Source organism: Sparus aurata, chromosome 7 (assembly GCF_900880675.1).
Source record: "Sparus aurata chromosome 7, fSpaAur1.1, whole genome shotgun sequence".
Taxonomy (NCBI): Eukaryota; Metazoa; Chordata; class Actinopteri; order Spariformes; family Sparidae; genus Sparus; species Sparus aurata.
In genome coordinates, this window is record NC_044193.1 from 9,827,301 (window position 1) to 9,847,316 (window position 20,016).

Genomic DNA, 20,016 nt, shown 5'->3' on the forward strand with positions numbered 1-20,016 from the left:
CAAATCCTTCCCCGTGTCCTTGAACCTGTTTTTTCTTCTTCACCAAAGCAAATGTCACATAAAGGAAACTGGAACAAACTTCTGAAAGTAGTTTGTTTGCTTGCCTTGTTCTCCTGGAAGTCATAATCAATGGAGTACTGCAGCTTCCCGAGCTTTTCTTTCTCCTTCACTTCTTCCTCTTTCTCATCTCCAGTCAGACCAGGTTCCACATCGTCTTCTTCGTCATCATCATCCTGTTGTTTCTGCAGAGACAAGAGGGGGAGGGGGGGGGCGGGCGGCAGAAGGAGGAGTAAGAGGATGTTCCTGAGGGTGGCGGCTGTGCTGAACACAAAACCTCGGCCGTCAGCAGTCGGGTCAGTCACAGCACCTACCTGCCACTTACCCCCTGCTCACCCCGGTGTTACTAGTGCAATCTGTTCATCGATGACCACAGGTTGCAACCTGACTTGATTTCACTATTTCTTGGGTGACACCATTTGCTGTTTTTTCCTTTTGTTCTCTTAAGCATTACATGTACGTTCATTAAAGGGAATTTCTCTTCGACTACAACATGTTGTACAAATGCCATTAGAGCACTCAAAAAAATGAATAATTACGCCTAAAACTTTTTTTTAACAACGTGCACACTTTCCATCTTATTTCTTTTGTAAGTTAAACGTTAAGAGTCAAAATTAACGCAGAGGTTTTCTGTCATGTTGTGTGTGTGTGTGTGTGTGTGTTTATGAACACATTTTGTTTATATGAAAGTCTACATTCAATTAAATGCTTTGATACTCAATTCTGATTGGCTGGAAGGTGTCAATTAATTAATATTTTACTGAAATTACAGTAGCCATACCACAGTGACATGACTGGTTAGGTTGCAAGTCTTGTTCTTAAACTTGCTGTGTAATTAAATGTACTGTTGTTTCTGTACCGTACGCAATATTTTTGAATATTGCAAGCATAGCGTTAGCTGTCCGGCTAACAGCTGAGCCATCAGCTCAGCTGTTATCCTGCTGTTGTCCTAATGTTTCCATTACATAAGAACCTTATGGGACTGTAATGATTGTTTCAGCTATCAGTCAAACTCTCAGGTGTTGCCAGGGAAACTGAGTTACCTCTTGCGATTGCAAAACATGTAACAAATATATGTTAATAGTCATTATCTTTTTTTCTTTGGCAAGTGACCGTGTTATAAGCAAGATAATAACATTTTCATGATGATGGACACCTCGTCGGAAGTTATCCCTTTCATAAATATTCATAAACAACAGTTGCGACTTTATGATACCATCAAAATAATGTTTAAAGATGCACTACATGATAAGGAGTCTAAGTCTAATAAACATCAATTGCAACTTTACAATAAACAGTCGCTTAACAAATGGCTTAAAAAGCATTTCATTGATTTTTAACAGTTAAATAACTATTAACTAAAGTTTAAATGTGCCATTTATTAATGAGAGTTATTATATGTTACCAATCAGACTAAGTTGTTTCATTTACACACACTCACTCAATTTGGTCTAAAAAACTTTGCATTAAATGTGACCTTTCACACTGAACTCATGTAATAAATCAAGATGGAAAATGTACATGTGATTAAAATGCCTAAACTCAGCGTTTTAGACATAGGTATTTGTTTAATGGAGTGAACAGAACTCTGTTATTGTGCAAAGAGTGGAGAGAGATAGAGGGAGAGAAAGAGGGAAACAACAGATATAAAAACAGTCAATATACAGGGGGTGGACAGAAAAATAGGAACACCTTACGATACACTGCGATCTAATATAAACTAAGCCGTCCAGAAAAAAGTGAATATTTTCCTGTTTTTACTAATGAAAATGGTGATAGTCAAATCTGTATTACTGCTAATTGCTTTTTTTTTTCTTTAATCAATACGACCCACTTGTGTAGCTGCTCGTAATTGGATAATTACAGGCGGTGTAGACAAAATAAAAGGAACATGCCAGGAGACAGGATTTCAGCTTTGAGGGGACAGCATTGCGGCTACACAAGCATCTACACAAATCCCAAAGGTGACTCATCCCAAGTGAGTCATTTAAAGTTGTTTTAGAAAAAAGTCAAAGAGAAATCGTGACGTCGTATCCCACACAGAGGAAAGCTGCATCAGCAAAGATGAGCAAAAGTCACAAGTACACAGACTGGAGGATATTTTCTCAAAAAAAAGAAAAACTAACAACAACAAAAAACACCACGTTTAGTCTTTTGGCACAAAACCTAATCACTTCAAACCAGAAGCAAATGCAGAGCTACTGCACCGCTCGCAGTGTAATGCAAGGTGTTCTTCTTATTTTATCCACCCTGTGTACAGTATTTTCAAACACAGGCTGTCACAGGAAGCACAGCGTCCTTACTGAGAGAAAACGAAGGATGGAGCTATAGATTCTGATCAAACCACGCTGACGCTGCGATTCCTGACACTTTTTTCTTGAAGAGCTCTCAAACTTGCCCAAAAAAAAAAAAAAAACTGCAGGCGGATTGCCTGAGAACTGATAGTGTAAGCTGTTTGACAAACAGGTTTATTTCAAGCCAGACATTATTGCTGTTTGCCGTTCATCTTCTTCCTGACATCCCAAAGTCTCATTAATGTGTTTACACTGGTACTGTTGATAGGATTTGGCTGCTGTTATGACTCGGGTCTGATTATTGTAGCTAACGTACTCACTGATTTGTTCCGCAATTTATTCCGAGCCGAGTCTTGATTTTTCCAGCTGATTGTCTAATGCAAATTATTGTGACTCTCGATCATAGTGCTGGGACAAAATTCAGCCGTGTGCTGGCAGCTAACGGCTCCTGAGATTATCGGGGCTCGATAAAGAAGATAAACTCGAGTCCTCCGTTATCGTCCATCTTGGCTTTACATCGCACTCGGTGGCTCTCCAGTATTTCATCTCTTTAGAGGCGGTCATGACTAATCGCGTGAGGGCAATTTGCTCTGATATGAATATTAGAGTAAACTTGCACTTCGGATGCTGTGTGAGGCTGGATAATATCTCAGTATGGCCCACTTTCCTATGGCTGTCTTCTTGAAAAAACACTGATGTCTTCGTAAGACTGGAGGGGTCCAGCTACTCACTGGTGAGCTGGAAGAGGGAACAGGGCACACACACAGAGAGTACACACACCACCAGCACGCATACTGCACCCGCGCACACATTTGCGTACATGCAGGCTCTCATGCATGCTCGGAAAATAAACGAAACACTCACGTTCTCTCTCACGCGCTCACATTCTCACACAACATCCTTATATATATATGTGGCATTCTCTATCTTTTATTGTGGTTAAATGCTTTTCATTCAAGCATGCCAGGCCACACAATGCAGGATCAAGTTTCTATCCGATGGCAAATGTAGTTGAAAAAACAAATGAAATTACCTTTTTATTTTCTGAGGACGGATAAAAGTGTCGTTTTTGTTTTCTTTTAAAACCCCCTTTGACAAATTTTTGTCAGGTCCATAAATGTTTCTGTACATGTGCCCTGAGTGAAATGTACGCAATCCATGGAGGGATCATGCTATATTGAGAATTCCAAGTTGTTCTCAAAAAATTCAAGTGGGGGGGTTCAGAGACAAAGACATGGTACGTCTGAATGTATGCCCTTTGGTCAACTCAATCAGGTGAATTGCAAGCTCAATACTGAGGTTTGACTCGAAGAAAAATGTCAGCCAGGTGATGTGGGCTTTAACTTTGGATCGACTGAGGCCTCAGCGGGGTTGACTGGCAAACATTCTGGCCGACCATTTCTCCTCAGTGAGACCCGAGTGCTTCAGGGAGAGAGGGGGTCAATGACTGGTCACCTAGTATGTCAGCAGCATGGGTCATCCAGAAACGTTACTCTCAAGTCAAGTTGTGGCCATTCAATGGTACCTACTGCAAGGGCATATGCTGGTCTTTGTCAGGAGATACAAACAGCCTTATCTGTCGCGGAGCTCTGAGCGTGTTTGCACAAGCGCTTGCGCAACGTCCGGATTAGAAATTGATAGCGTCTCCGCAGAGAAGCTGCCTGCGAGATTTTTGTTTTTCGAGGGGGGCTGCGCGATCGAGGCCTGTTATGGTGGAAACATGCTCAAAGCTCTCGTCTGCGTGTAAAGATTCAGCCATTATTTGACAAACACCCAGCTTACCCCTTGCACATGCATGTTAGTGATATCTAGTGAGTTGCTGAGTGCACTCGTCATTCAAAGGCTCAACTACAGGATGAGTATTTCAAGTCCATTTCAATCCATAAACAGTTAAAACACATCTTTAGTTCTATTGTTTTGGTTTTTTTTTCTTGCCAAAAAAAAAAAAAAAATTGCAATCTCTGGATATTCAAGACATAGCAGTTTGTGCGGCATATCAGTTCAGTGGATTTTTTTTGCGAAGCAGCTTATTCGCTCCCATAGATTCCTCAAGCACCCGCAGCACCTAAGCTTGCAAAAAACTAAGGAAGCCATAGCACTCATTGTCATCATCATTGCAATCCAAACCCCCTCCCTCCAAGCCCAGCCCGCCCCCACCAGCTTCCCCCCCCCCCCCCCCCCCCCCTTGCCCTGGTCTGCGCTTACTCAGAGCGGCCAGAGAGGGGCGCCGCGTGCTGTCAGACCTACCGTAGGCAGAGAAGTCCACCACAGTCAAGATACACGGAGCACACATAAGACACAAAGCAGGAAGGAGGAGAGCAGAGACAAAGGCAGAGATTGAACTCACAGCAGACACCAAAGAAGGGTAATCACAGCAAATGCAGTCAGCTACACTGTGGGGAGCGAGGAAAATGACAGATAGAGAAGCCTCCTCATTAGCACAATCATATCTTGCGCGGCAGGGCCGGTGGGATTTTTTTTTTTTCTTTCTTTCTTCAAAATAACTCCACTTCTTTTTTTAGACGTAGCCTTATTGTGCTTTCGTCAAAATCGTCAATCAACGCGTGTGAAAAAATAGTAATTATGCCCCCCCCCCCAAAAAAAAAAACACAACGGCATCGCGCAAACTACTCATTTTCATAATTGCTCTTTAATGACTGGCAAAAAAAAAAAAACAATGGCTAAGGCTGATAGGAGTCCTGTCATTTTCCACTCAGATCCCCAAAAAGCACAAGTGAGAGAAAAAAGAGCAACGATAACATTCATGACAAATGCATTAAATAACCAAAAAAAGAAAGAAAGAAAAAATACAACATAATCATGGTGAGTCAAGGGTGTAATTAACACCTGCAGAGAATGCAAAACTGTGACTGGGTTAGAACAGTCATCCGAAAAGTTAAACAGTGACATGTCATCTGATACGCTTTTGAAACAGGAAGCTCGACTGAAAAACACAAGGGCTCGCTGTTTGTTATATAATTAGCTGAGCAAAAATGATCGCCACATGCATGTTTTCTCTCTGTTCCAGTACAAAGCTATACTGTAAGCTGTTACATAATAAGGATCAAGCCGGCTGTGTTTACAGCGTAGGTGTAAATCCCCCTCGGCTACAATGCGACCTCCCGCGGTGGAACATACCTCTCCCCCTTTCAGGTTCTTCATTCCCATGTCACCCTTCCCCTTCTTGCCCTTCTTGTTCTTCTTCTTCTTGCAACAGCATTTCTTGATGATGCAGAAGCAGCATGTTAGAATGAGTAAAGCAGCGACCACGGCAATGGCAATGATGGCCCAGGACGGCACTGAGGAGAGGAGACGGCACAGCCACACACAGAGAAAGAGAAAGAAATACTTTGACATTTGACCGACCAATCATTAAGCCCGCTCCATGTCATGTCCCGAGCCAGATATACTCAGTGAGAGGTGCTAGGTTATCAATTAGTTCAGGTAAAAATTAGATTTCTCCGCCATTAGGAAGGGCAGCCAGTGATCAATACTGAATAAAGACATTATGAGGCTGCCAATGCCTGCAGCCGAGGAGAAAATCTAATCCTGGAATCATTGCTCAGAGTCACATCGATAACAGCTGGTTGATCAGAAGCGTTTTTTTTTTGGGGTTCGTCACTCACGTGGGATCTTGTCGATTTCATTCAGGAACTTGTTTTTGATCTCGTCGAAGGCATCGTTCTTGTCGACCGGCTCGGTGGAGTTCTCATTGGAGACTAGCGCGACGGGGGCTGGAGTCACAGTCAAGGCACTGGCCCCCGTTGGCTTAGCAGCGACCATGGGCGTTGTCTTTTCCTTGAACAAGTTCCACTTCGGCATTTAGGCTGCACACACGGTCCCTGAAACACAGCGGGAAAGCAAAAACGTGAGTCAGTGAACGGCTTAGACGTTTTTTTCTGCAATATGCTTTTGAGACTAAAAAGAATAATGATTAAAGGTGACAGCAAACAAGTTCTAAAGTTCATAACACTACATTATACAAGTTAAAAGAAAGGAATAATTTACAGTCTACAGCGGTTTGTTTAAATGCCCAAATTGACGAATGAGGTTTTGGTGCATTACCTTCATTAGGAGAACTAATAGAGCTGTTTTAGGACTGAATTAAACACCAAGCAGAGCAACTAATCTTCACAAAATCGCTCCAAACGATCACAGATGACTGTGAGTCGGCTGTTATACATTTGGTGGTTTGATCCCCACACCCTGCAAACATGTAGAGGTGTCCCTGAGCAGAACCAATGCATATAAAGACGGACGATGTTAAAGCTCCCCACAGATGCAGCCAAAACATCTAAATCCCCTGCAGCATCATGAACCCTGTCGCCTCCATGTCTCATGCAGATGAGACATGGGCGAATCTGAAAACTCAGACCTCCTGTCAAACACATTTTTCACAAAGATTATTTCTGTCATTTCAGGTCGTTCTCATCACGTTATCACGCTGTTCATTTGTTATAAGTTTGGTTTCTAATTTCTCGTCACTATAAAAAAGGGATGAAACGCAGTGATTAAAGACTGAGCCCTGCTCATAATCATAGATTTAAAAACAGAATTATACAGCGACCGCAAAGATGGCAACCATTCTCAGACTTTTCTCAGCTCAAGGAACGTATACGTATAAATCCTCCACATCAATTCATGATAGAAAGAGTGGTAATTGACCCTGTTTGCAGGTCGAGGTGTCCTGTCAACAGTTTTGATGGCGTCTTTTATTTTACCAGGTCTTTTTAGGGCCACAGGGGAATTATTTTGTTTGCCGCTGGTCAAAATGGGAGCAAGGGTGAGCCGCTGAGTCATATCCAGGTCTTATCAATACATCCACGCTCATGGCTGAGTTTGGCGGATACATTACGAGGACCTTGATACCCCGGCTCCACTGCGCAGTCCCTGCTCCACATGACATCACTAGTTCAAGGTGGCAGTGCTCGTATCTGGGATGATCTGGCTTAATTTCTGTACACCAGGAAAAAGTGGAGGTGTTTTGTCAACCTTTCAATACATCGAGCAAGACGCTGAAACCTGAACAGCATTATAATCGCGCACGTGCGTCGAATCGAAGTCAGTGGATCATGTTGGATGGGAAGAAGATGGGAAAGGCTATCTTCAAAAGGTCTACGCCTGAGAATCACCTTCTTCTACATCTGCACACAGTCAGACAATCAAAGTAAATGTGGTAATATAAATGTTTTGTTTTTTTTCATTGTGTCACGGTGTTGGTTAATGAACTCAGAGAGTCTCTGTGAGATCGTGATCTGTTTTTTATAAGACACACCTGAGAACCAATTAACAAGATCACAGGAAGACAATTTAATCACACAAAGCCTCGCTCGCACACGGACGCACTAATTTAAATATTCATCGCAAAAATAAACCGGCAGAACTTGTTTGTAAGTGAGACCTCCAGAGTGAATGAGTGTTTCTAACTTCTGTTTGTTCTGCAGTCCTTTCCTCTAGCATGAAAGAAAAATGATTCTCCATCCACAAGGTTCACTGTTACACTGTCATCAACAATCATTTACATTGCGAGTTAAAAGGTTTTCTCCAGAAGGCCTCTCCGTCCACCACCATGTCCTCGTCCATGTCAGAAACGCTGAGACAAGATGGTTGGAAGCAGCCTGCCTACAAAAGATGAAATTATCTTTTGAAGCTCCAACGAGGCACACATCCCCCTCACAAACCCTACATGCTCTACTGTAACAGAAGTTTCTCTGATTTAAAATTCATAAAGACGGATCTTCAAACACTACGTGAACGAATTCATTTGATGTTCCATGCAAAACTCAAAATGTACGAACTGAACAAAATGGTCCCACAAGTTCTCTTTTTTTTCATCAGTTTGACTCAGAGGCTCAATTCTCAGAGTGGAAACAGACCCTAGCATTTATGGTGGACCATTGTTGGCGCCACATTCTGCAAAGACAAGTGGACCCTCTGTTTCCACTGCTTGATCCATTCGTTACGTCTTTAATGGAGATGTGAAAGCAGACAGAAATGTTGCCAGGCTGCCAGACTGACTGATCGCCGGTCAGCCTTCGTTTTCTCCGGAGATTTTTGTGTCCACTGACCAAATTGCGGAGTGAAAGTAAAGTTTATAGAGAACCATTCTAAAGACTGAAATAATTACATACTTTATAAGATTCAAGCCAAAAACTCGAAAGACTATGTGTGTGATACAGGAAGGAAGGATAGAATACAATGCACTGAAAGTACATTAAATCTGATGCGTTGGACACACTGTCCGCAGCAGGATAAAGAGTTGATTGTTCAGCTTTTACTCAACACAGGAAGTGCAAAACAACTGCGACAAAGCTTTTGGAAACATGTGACAAAGCTCTTTTTTATGACTCAGCCAAGGTCTGAACCCTTTGGCTCCGCAGCATTCAGTTCATTTCCGCCGGGGAAGTGTACCAGAATTCATTTTATGAAATGATAGATTATGACAGTCTGCCATTTTACAGCGTTTCCGACATATTGTTACGGTGTTGTGAGGTCATTGGATAATGATTCGCGAGCAGTTCCTAACAATATCTATGAGAAAAAAACCAGCTATAAAATATCAGTTTATCACGCATTTTGTCTCGTCCGGACGCTGGCCCTGCACTCGAGCCGACGGCGCCTGGCGAGGAGAAAAGCTCTCAAACCCCAGAAAGAAACGAAATGAACAACCACAAGCCGCTATGTAGTGGTGTTTCCACGGGCCAAACAAATGTTCAATCAGAGCCCTTATCGGTTCCAGAAATCACAGTGTGACAAGTGCAGCTGAAAGCAGCCTGCCAACAGAGCGATGAGTGATCGGCCCGAGACCTCGCTTCGGAAAGCACAGAAAAGATGACAGGCATAACAAGAGGAGACTTCTGCTGTTGATTTTATTAAAGTCGTGGTGATACAGGTTAAAAAAAAAGAGGAATTTCCCATTTCTCATGTGCCATTTTCTCCAGGTTTCTGTTGGAGATTCTGCCTCTATTTCTTGCTACGTATAAATTATTCAAATTGTGGCTGACAGCCAGAAAGGATAAGCTCATATTATTCACGGGCCGGGATCAGTTTATACATCTTAAAATATACGTCTCTGGAATAACTTGAGCGGGCTGATGTTGCGGACAGCCGGCATCTTGTTGTAATATACTGAGACGGGAACTCAGTTATTAAGGAAATTGAGAAAATGACTCAGAATCACTTTAACCCATCACACATTTGAAAATGAGTGCGGTGCTCAATGAAACAGCAATCATCATACGCCTCCGTCGCTCCGCTCTGCATTACACACCACCGTAGATGTTGTGACACCGTTAAAAGCATCCATTTTCGGCTGTGGTTTATGTGCTTTTTATCCTGTTTGTCCCTCACATCGGGCCGAGCCGGACCCATTAAATTAACATTCATGGCGACGTGCTCGAGCGTTTCATCTCCTCCACTCTGCGAGCAAAAAAAGTGAGGATGGATGGAGAGGACACAGACTTACGCTATTGTTTTATGACAGCCATTAGTCCTGCCTCACGGCCGGCTCTTAGAACTCATTTCAGACATATCAGATGCATAAACTGTTTTTTTTTTGTTTGTTTGTTTTTTGAGGGAGGAATATTATGTTATATCTTCTTTACTCTTACAGGACAAAGATTTGTGAGGAATCACCTGCTGACTTGGGGGAAGCCAAACTGCAAAATCTTTTTCTAGTGCATCGTACTTAACCCACTGAACAACAAAGTAGGTCACAAATTCCTAAATCTTGATACAAACAGAGACACAAATGCTAGTTAACAAACAGAGCCGCTTTAATAATTCAGATATTGTGAGAACAACAACGCAAGTCTTCTAGCAGCTTCTCTGTGAGGCTGCCCTTAAAAATAGAGGCGTTTTCAGCTAAATGCCAACATCGGCATGCTAATATGCTCAAAACGGTTTAGCCAACATGTGCATCGCCTGTCGTCCTGCCCTTTGGTGTCTCATACGGACAGAAAAAGTACCCTTTAGCCTCTGTCGCTGTTCGGCTGTTGTTCTGGTTGATGCTTCAAGTTCCCTCAAGACATGAACATCCTGTACATGACCCTCGGCTCGACCCCCGGCCTCCGCTTGGCTGATGCTAAAGGTTAGCTTCTCCGCTTGTATGAGACACCGTGGCAAATAACGGCATTTGACTTCCTGGGAATGAGGCTGGGCTGTGTGTTAGCATGCTAACATTTGCTGTCATCAGCTGTCAACATAAAGTACACCTGAGGCTGAGGGGAATATCATTAGTTATGCAAAAATGTAAAATATTAGTCAATTACAAGTAAAACTACTGGTATTGCAATAAAACTTGTTGGAAAGTACAAAGGATCCTTCTCAAACGCTACTTAGCATATTAGTTACTTTTTAACTGTTGATGGTTAATGCATTATCAACAGGAGGCATTCATTTAAAAAAGGTTCCTGTTTCCCCAAATGCTCAATTTAAATTACCCCTGACTCCTGATCAGTGGTCGTGGTCACCTCTCCAAACCTGCGCCTGATGCACCGGTTTGGTTTTTGTTCCGTATGTAAGGGTTTTCATGGGCTCGTTTGCGATCGGATAGTCTCACTGGCTACAAAAACACGGATGAAAGATACGATATTAATTCAAATGGTGCTAATAATTACGGTGTAATGCATACTTCAGTGCAAGTAACACTACAGACTTGACAAAGAACCAGCCCTGGCGATCATTTGTCTGTGCTGTCATAAAATATCTCCATGGGTAAGGACAGCCACTTCTTCGGCGAGCCTTCTACATCAGGACACAGCACTTTATATCTGTCTGTTTCGGATTCAGCCCAAAACGTTCAGTACCTGGTGTTCTTTTTAATGGAGCTTCTACTGGGTTTCTGTGCTTCTACACGTGTGTGTCCTGTTTTGAGTGTGGTACCTTGTGTTCTCTAATGTAACTTTTTATGCAAATGCAAGCAGAGACTTTTCTGCCTTTTTGCATGCACAATGTAGATAAAGTATTTCTTTTTTATTATGGTGTTAGATGAAAAGATATCGCAATCACTAAATATTTACAGTAAATCTTGAGGTGTACATGTATGTGTTTTTTACAAGACGCCACGGCAATCCATCAAGTTAAATTTGAGAAATTTTACTTTGCGGTGAGTTATTTTTAGCCCAGAGGGAGGCTGGGACTCTGACGGGAAGGTCTGCGGTTCAATCTCTGAACCAACAGATTAAATCTTGGAAAGGAAGAAATCGAGCACCTCTCGCCTCTCGCTTGTAACCACCACTGAGATGCCCTCTGGGTAGACTCTTAACTTCCATCTGCTCCAGTGAAGCAGCTCGGACTATGTTAGTACTGGGCGGCTTCCAGGTGTAAATATGTGAAACTGTATGAGTGCGGAGCGGGGCGACCCTGAAGCGAAGAGCATTAATGCTCAGATAAAAACCTTCCCCGGACGACTGCGAGCTAAAAATAGACCTCTTATTCAATATGAATGACACGAAATACTCGATTACTGAGACGAGTGGGAGTTTTTCAGCACCATCTCCCAACGTGCGTCTCATTTCGTTAGCATTTGAATCATCAGAATTAGTTAAAACAAAATGGCTCGGCTCCACGGCCCAGAGCAGAGCAGCTACGGGCCATGATCCGGCCCTTATCACTAAACACACTGCGCAGAGTTGGATGGGGATCAAGCACTTTTTATCTTTTGGTGCACAAAACAAACAGCGTGTAGGAAAAAACCCTATGTACTACCGCGGCCGCTTTACTGAAAAACTAACTGGGACATAAAGGTTCAGCATGAGAGACAAGAAGGTGAAGGCAGATGGCTTCCATATTTGAAAAAAATCATTATTGTAGATGTTGAGGAGACACCTGAGGGGATGCTGTGTTGAACGCTTCTTTCATTTCAAATGTATTAAAGTGATTTCTTTCACCACATTCGGCCGTTTTAAAAGGTTTAAAAAGCCTCTTTCTGCTTTTGTGGGGAAAAAGTAAACATACATGAATGTAGCACATTTTTCAAGTATTTGGGGGCATTTTTTAGGGCCGATCGACTGTAAAATGCTTCAGTACTTCCACTGTTGCCATGGGAATCGAGGTCCAAACCAATATTCGAATGCTTCGTTTTTGTCTTCGTAGGGGGAAGCACTGAAAAAGGGGGCTAAATACTGATAAAGAGCAAGAAATGGAGCTCCTCCGTGACGTCTAATTAGTCTCAAAACCGGCAAAGATAATCCTCACGAGGGAGCATTCCTGCTCCACGTGCACAAACAACACTGACGTATCCTCTCCTGTGCTCGTCATTCATTAGTAAATCACGACAGCAAATTAAAGGGAAAGTATGACAGCTCGTCCCTTCATCACAGACAGCGGAGACAGGGATGCAACAAAGGTCACCGGTCGGACTCGAGTCAGACACGTACATGGTTTCTGTCCTGACCCCCCCAAAACGCATTTTATTTAATGGCGCTGCTTTTCTTTTATGCAATAAATCAGTTCTAGAGATGACTTCGGTTAGCTGGAGCAAAATCTGAAACGTTCTCATGCACATTGACGGATCATATGTTGTCTTCATCATCATTAGAGCAAAATATGAGTCACTTCTAAACACTCAAATATGCCTACAGGCTAAGTGCTCTTACTTAATTACCTCCCACCTGTCAAACTCTAATGATAATGACTGCATCTCCGCGCTCCCGCAACCAAACACATGACTGCGAAAAACACTGTGTCCATGTGCCCATCTGATGTGATGCGCGTGATGACCCGCTGACCACAGAGCGAGAAAACCTCCCCGGAGACAGGAAAACCCCCAGCAGCCTGCAGAGAAACAAGCTCCATGTGTGACGGGGCTGCGTTCAATGAGGGCTTATTAGCACCCAGGTCAGATCTGAGAGAAAACAACCTAAGGAGAGTGAGTTAAAGTCATGCAGCTGTTTCATTACACAACAACAAGTACCCCGAACAGCAATTAATTACCAACCTACATCCAGACGGCAAAGTCCTTTGTTTCCCCCACGGCCTCTACAACTTGCCTCTATACCGGTTCAAACAGCTGTCTGCCAGCAGCTAATCTATACGTGTGTGTTTTGTTTGGACTGGCGAACGTGTACGTAATTTTTTCCTCCATACTAATTTTAGCGCGGAAAGCTACAAACGTCTTAGGATGAAACGGTGTCTGTAAAAGGAGAGGAAAAACTGGTCACGGGGTCATGCGACTGCAGCTCGGGGCGACAGTCAGGAGGCGGCGGGGCGGCAAATTAAGTATTGAATATTAGGGCACCGTGAAAAGGTTGCTGTAGTCAGGGACAGAACAACAGCAATGGCTGCTTCGGTTGTCACAGGCAGCCAGCCGACAAGGGCCCAAGACACCGAGCAATGTGAACAATGTGACCCCCAGCGAGGCCCCTGCCATCTGTGACATTATAGGTTATGCGTGGGTGGGTGAAGTGCCTGGCCTCCAGTCAAACTCACAGCGCATCCTGTGCAGCCTCATTTCCCACCGAGTCTCACTCGATGTGATTGCTGCAGTCGAGCTGGGCCGGAATATTTAAAAGAAATAAATAAAACAACCTAGAATTTAGTAACTATCGCGATTTAAAGTGCCAGAGAGACTGTTAATTTGATCATTACAGATTTAGGTCACTGCAACATTAATGCAGATTATCTCTTTCTGAGAAAGAGAAATGCATGTATATGTGTGCATTTGTTTGTGTGTGTGTGTGTGTGATCTGAATTTGCATTTCTACATCTCGTGCCGAGCGACTCTTTCATCTGCATCCCGCTGAGCTATTTTAGACACGAGCCAAGTTTACACAAGATACGGAGGCCGTCGTTTAAAGGGGGGGTGACTGTTCGCATCTTGAATTCATGATAAACACACCTGGAGATGAGATAAGGGCTCACAGATGACCCCCCCACCATCCGTTTGGGCTCGTATCAGCTGAAAGAAAATGTTCACGGGATCATTTAGAGAACAAGGGGCGGGATACTTTATTAGATCCATCAGGCGGAGCATTACTGTAGTCAGAGAGCCGAGCTGAGATGGTGGAGTTCTTTCAATTAGAGATAATGTGCAGCTTTGTTCCTGAACTCTTGCTACTCTATGGTAATTTACCCCTGCTGAAATGGACTGGGTGTTCCTGCAGTCATAATGGTCTCATTTTGGCCAAGTTTTAATAGGATTACAGGGGGGGATACTGATGGCTGCATTGCTTGTTATTTACCACTGAAGGATGAGGATCCTGCGTGGAGCTCAGCCGGAGTTAAAACCGAGGGAACAAACTAAATTGTGTAGGCAGATAGAAATTCATTACGATGATCAAACTGTGGGCATGAACTGTTTCTGAGATTGTTCATTAAATGAACTCATTGCTGATTAAAACTTCTATAAAATGATCTGCAAAAAGTCCTCACCTCAGCATTAATGACGATATTGAGCTCAGAGCTGCCGCTGACTGAGCAGCGTCGGCCCATCAACCTGCTAGCTGCATCTTTTCCATCCCATTTTTTCCTTTGTCTTACTGACTGATTCTACTGAGCACCGTCTCTGTTGCCTCTTGTGTGCAGAGCAGTTTTGTTCCGTCCTCCATGTGGCTTCACATTCCCCCAGGAGCGCTTTCAGAAACAGAGCATCACGCCTGCCTGATTTGGTTGCCTCGCTCACATTGTGTAGATTTTTATGTGCTCCTACCACTGGTGCGTGGGCGGCACAGTTTGATGGTTTATGGTTTCGACGTTTGTCTGTTTTTAGTTTAGTTTATTGTTAACATATCCAACTTGTTATACCGTAGATCCCAAGTCTGCATGGAGTGTATTATTTTATTATTTTTTACAAAACTGGGTAATCTACGTCGATTCTATGTCTGACTTCCCCGGCTTGACGAGGTTGTGGTCCGCTTCCATCAAAAATAGCCTTGGCGCATTTTCCCCACGGAGTAAAAGCACACATATGCTTCTGGGACATTTCTGAAACTCGTTGGCTGTACACAACTGTTACTGTTCATGTAGTGGCCTTAACACAACACGGCCTTGCCTGGCGGAATCCGGGGGCCAGGGCCCCGACACACCAGGCCGCTAGTCGGTCAAGTCTGTAAACACCTGAGATCGTAGTTGTTGCTGTGGGTCCTGCACCATTTGCACTAGTTGGCCCTTGTCGGCGGCTTTTTTGGCCAACTCTGCATGTATAATCCCCCGAGATTGGCTTTTCGGGTTAGCAAGTTAGTGCACAATTTAGTGAAATGGAAAGCCCCTTGAGCTGCAGTATCCATTATTTCCCCTTTTTAGCGCAGTTCCTCCTGATTTTTAGCATCCGTCTCTTTCAAAAAGTCTTCCTGTTTCCCCATTTTGAACGACAAACACAGATTAAGGATACCTGGTGGTGTGAAGAGGTATTTCTACTGACGCGGTTGGCCGTCGCCTGCAGTATACAGTGTGTCCAAATGGGCAATACACAGGCGATTTGGGGTAACAGCACTAGATGTCCGTTTAATCTTTTGGTCCTTAATGCCATTTAGAACCATGTTGCATAAAACAACAAAAATAAATCTCCCCTTCATCACTTGTGCACACCATGTCAGTGTATAGTGCTGCTGCTGAGCAGATCTCAGCTGGCACACACAGCCAGATGAATACCAATCTTGTGGCAGAGACGGATTTCCGTCAGGTGGCCGACTGCAGTTGCAAAAATGCTCCCCTCCTTTGTCATTTGTCAGGCTCTGGCAAATCCAAAAACCGAGCACATGGTGCAAAACATGAGCCAGAGCCAGATTCTGGAACTCCTGACCGGGAAGCCTTCAAGTCTCCTGCCACAACACATTGACGGGGAAGTGCCAAGCATCTGTCAGGATGCGGCAGTGTGACTTAACATTAATTAGGACATTAAATTCAACTAACAAGGCACTGACTTCAGTGACCGGCAGAATCCTGCCAACTATCTCTCTTTTAAAGATGAACGTGCCCTCCTTCTTTCTGAGGTGCTCAAGGCTCGCAGTGCTGGTGCCAAACTTTTCTGATTTTCAAAAACAAACCGCAAATTTTTCACCTTCCTGCGATTTCTGTGCCAATAACCTACAGAGTAAATTACACTCACACATTCGTTCAGCAACCGATCTGCATCACAGTCAGCAGAATTGCAGACATACGCAATATCAGCATCCACAAGAGAAGTGCTCGACAATCAATCAGAGGTGTCAACGAGGGCAATTACACCTTTTATGTCAACAAAATGCAAAACAGCATCGGGAAATCCTGCTGGTGCCACTGCCGATCTGAGAGCCGCCGCCGAGATAAGGATGTCAGAAAGGCCTCGCGCATCATCTCGCCGAGGAGAATCAGAGAAAAGCCTCTCCCTCATATACCTCATTGTGTGCTGACCCAAAAGGGCGGTCCAGAGGGGCTCGTTTACGGCTCTGCTCGTGTAGATAAAACAATGCTTATTCTCACCTGCAGCTGAATGTGACTCAGCTATTATCAGGAGGGATCTTTGGAAAAAAAAGGAGGTGGGAGGAGCCAGGGGTTTGAATGCTGACCGAGGGAGCTGTAGGAATCGTTTACAGCCAGTTGCCATACAACCTCCCTCACCCCCTCGGCGCAGCCCCCTTTCCCCGTCCCCTGATAGGTCGATTAATCATTCTGTCATGGCAATAGTGACCCAATCTGCATGTAAGGCTGTGTGGAGGAAAATGTGAAAGAGGAGAGGGCTTCTGCAGCACTGCAGATAGGCCACATGTACTGACATTCATGTTTCAAAAAGGAAAATGTGTGGAGATGGAGGCTACAAGTTCAACGCCTCTTTTAAATGAGAGAATTGTCCATTGTCCATTAAAGGTACAGTTTGACCATTGAGAAGTACGCCTATTTGCTTTCTAGTGAAGAGAGGATTGATGCTAATCGCGTGGACATGGCTGCCCAATAAATGTTTGGCTACAACCAGTTAGGTTAGCTTTGCAAAAAATCTGCTAACAGGAAGAAAAAGCTATCTTGGCACTGTGGAAAGCTAATAACAAAATGTGGCTACAACGAGCGACCAACTAGCTTAGCTTTCGCAAAAAGTATGGAAACAACTAGCTTGACTCCATCTGGAGATGAAAAAATTTAGCTACAACCAGCAACCAGCTAATTAAGTTTAGCAAAAAAGTCTGGTAACAGGAGCACACAGCTAGCTTGGCTCTTCCCACAGCTAAATGACTTAGCTACAATCAGCTAGATTAGCTAAGCAAATAGTCTGGAGACAGGAGGAAACAGCTAGCTTGGCACTGTGCAAAGCTTAACAGAAATTGTGGCTACAACGAGCAACCAGCTAGCTTGGCTCCCTCAAAAGCTAAAAGACTTAGCTACAATAAGCTAGATTAGCTTAGCAAAATGTCTAGTAACAGGAGGAAGGCTCTGTCCTAAGCCTTTTTGTTTAATTTATTTTTTTAGCTAGGCTTTACAGCAAGCAGCAAGCTAGCTTTGCTTAATTTAGCTTAAAATGCAATGCAAAAGTCTCAAAGCAGTGGGGAACAGCTAGCTTGGCTCTGTCCAAAGCTAAAAGATTTTACAGTTGTGCACCAGACTATTTATATTTCTTCTTAATTTGACAACAAGCAAGAGACTCAAGGAAGCTGCATGGTTCCAGCCAGGAAATAGTCTGGCACATAACTTGACATTTGTACCGATTTAACAAAAGAAATAAAACACGTTAATTAGTGAGCAGTAAAGCTGCTGGTAGGTGGACCGTGTCCCTGTTAGACGGAGCCCCTCCAGCTGATTCCCCCTGGCTATCTAAGCAAACCAGCTGCTGGTAGTAAAGACATGAAAGTGGTCCCACTTATCTGATCTACTTCTCTGCCAGAGGGCAAATGAACACATACCTCGAAATGTCAAACGACGTGTAAACTTCTAATCCAGAAAATCTCAACATAAATTCGGAGGTTTTGCTTTAACATCGTGGGCGTTACAGCAAAACATCTCCAGTATGATGAAACCCACTGAAAATAAATTCCCTCATTCTCTACAGTCGAGTGTTGCCCTGCTCTGTGTTACGCCCTCTGTGACCATCGCAAATCCTCTCCTCCAAGAGGCTGTGGGTGAGGGAAAAAAAAAAAATTGCCATGTTTTTCTCCCTCTGAAGATTAAAGAGTGGTGAAAATGCCCCGTCAGCGCGGCAGGATGCTGTGACTGGTGACGGCGCCTGACCGTTTAACACCGACGCTCTCTCTCTCTCTGCCATCGTCTGCCAAGCAGCACACCATCAAAATGGGCCGGGGCCAGGCCCGGGAAGTGCTCAGCTTTCACCTGGAGTGAGATGCTGACGGTGGCCGAGCGGCCGCGAACGATGGTTGTGTTAATGTGTCGGAGAAGAAAATCACTGACTCATTCTGTGGTGTGTCATTATCGTTTTGAGTATACTCTCTTCTTGTGGGACACTTAGAGAAAAGAAACATCTCGACCTAATGGGGCGGCAGGAAGTAGAAAAACAAATGTCAATGTGGGTATAAGAGGGCACTCAACAATTTAGGAAGCTACACAGTGAGAATAAGCCTCTTTTCCTCTTTTCCTCTTTCTGTGAGCGGTTCCAGCATCCGGGCACCGGCTGCCTTCTCGGAGGGAGCCAACAGAAAAAAAGGAAATAAGATTGGTGAACTTCAAAGCATCCTCTCATTTTTCTGGTGTATGTATGAGAGACTCGGAGACTATTTCTCAGTGTGAGAGCCAATGGGAGCGACAGCCCGAGGTATGGACTTAATGAGCCTGCCTGAATGTTTTAGAGCCTGGCAAAAAAAAAAAAAAAAAGAGAAACCATCAGAGTATGCTCGGTATCAAATAGTCTCCAGCACTCAGAATATTGACGGAGTACACATGTATGCTGGGGTTGTATATATACAACCAGCTGTATGCACATATAATATGATCCCCTCACATCCTCCGTGCTGTGTTTGTTTACTCTACTTACTGTAACCTGAGTAGTCACGTGACCGCTCCGAAAATAAGCCATTGACTGTCTCTGATAATTACCAACAGCAGAGACTCTGGGGGAAGGAATAAATAACCTGGTTTGTGTTTTCAGAATGTTACTTCGGGACACAAAGACGAAAGGAGAATAAATAATTCCGTTTGTGCACGATGTGAAAAATTCTGTTAGATTTGTTATGAAACTGCAGGAGCAGGAGCCTCGGGGCTCTTACTTAACACTTTAAATAAAAAATAATTCCCTGTCTGTTCATAGTCTTTTCTTGTTATAATGAATTGGAAATTAATGAAAACTCTGGTGTGCTCGTGGTGGAATGAGACCTGATGCAGACCTGCAAGAGTCAGCGTTGGGTAGCGAGCAGGAGGTACAATCAGCCCAAGATAGGTTTTTGTCCTTGGTACTGTCACCTCGGTGCTGCCTGCGCTGTGTGTCCCACGAGAGACAGCAGAAAAAAAAAAGGGAGAAAAAAAATGAGCATCCTGCAGCACTTTTATAAAAATCCCCACCCCTCTTCTCTTTATACTCCTCAGCACAACTGTCAGCCTCTTTCTACGTCCGACCACTCACTCTGAAAGGATAAAGAGCGCCGTGGCTTGTGTCTGTTTTGTTAAATTGCGGATACAAGACAGGCGAGCAGACCTGAGATATTTTAGTGAAGCGTGCAGCGTTTTTTTTTTGTATATGTGTGTGTGTGTGTGTGTGTTTTCAGGGAGGCTCTGTGTGGCGAGAAGAAGGGGGTAAGCAGAAGCAAAACGT

General features: G+C 43.8%; 1 protein-coding gene across 3 annotated transcripts in view; it reads right to left on the reverse strand.

The window, feature by feature from the left end:
• The window catches only part of LOC115585597 (synaptotagmin-2-like), a 74,344-nt gene that overhangs the window by 12,125 nt on the left and 42,203 nt on the right, over positions 1 to 20,016 (reverse strand). For 2 of the 3 annotated variants that reach the window (XM_030424076.1, XM_030424077.1), the window contains 3 exons: positions 5,978 to 6,193; positions 5,490 to 5,650; positions 105 to 242 (listed from right to left, as the gene is read on the reverse strand). In XM_030424076.1, coding sequence (XP_030279936.1) covers positions 105 to 242; positions 5,490 to 5,650; positions 5,978 to 6,173 — 495 coding nt within the window. In that variant the 5' untranslated portion in view covers positions 6,174 to 6,193. The remainder of the gene's footprint in view (positions 1 to 104; positions 243 to 5,489; positions 5,651 to 5,977; positions 6,194 to 20,016) is intronic. The other variant, XM_030424078.1, reaches the window with a different exon arrangement.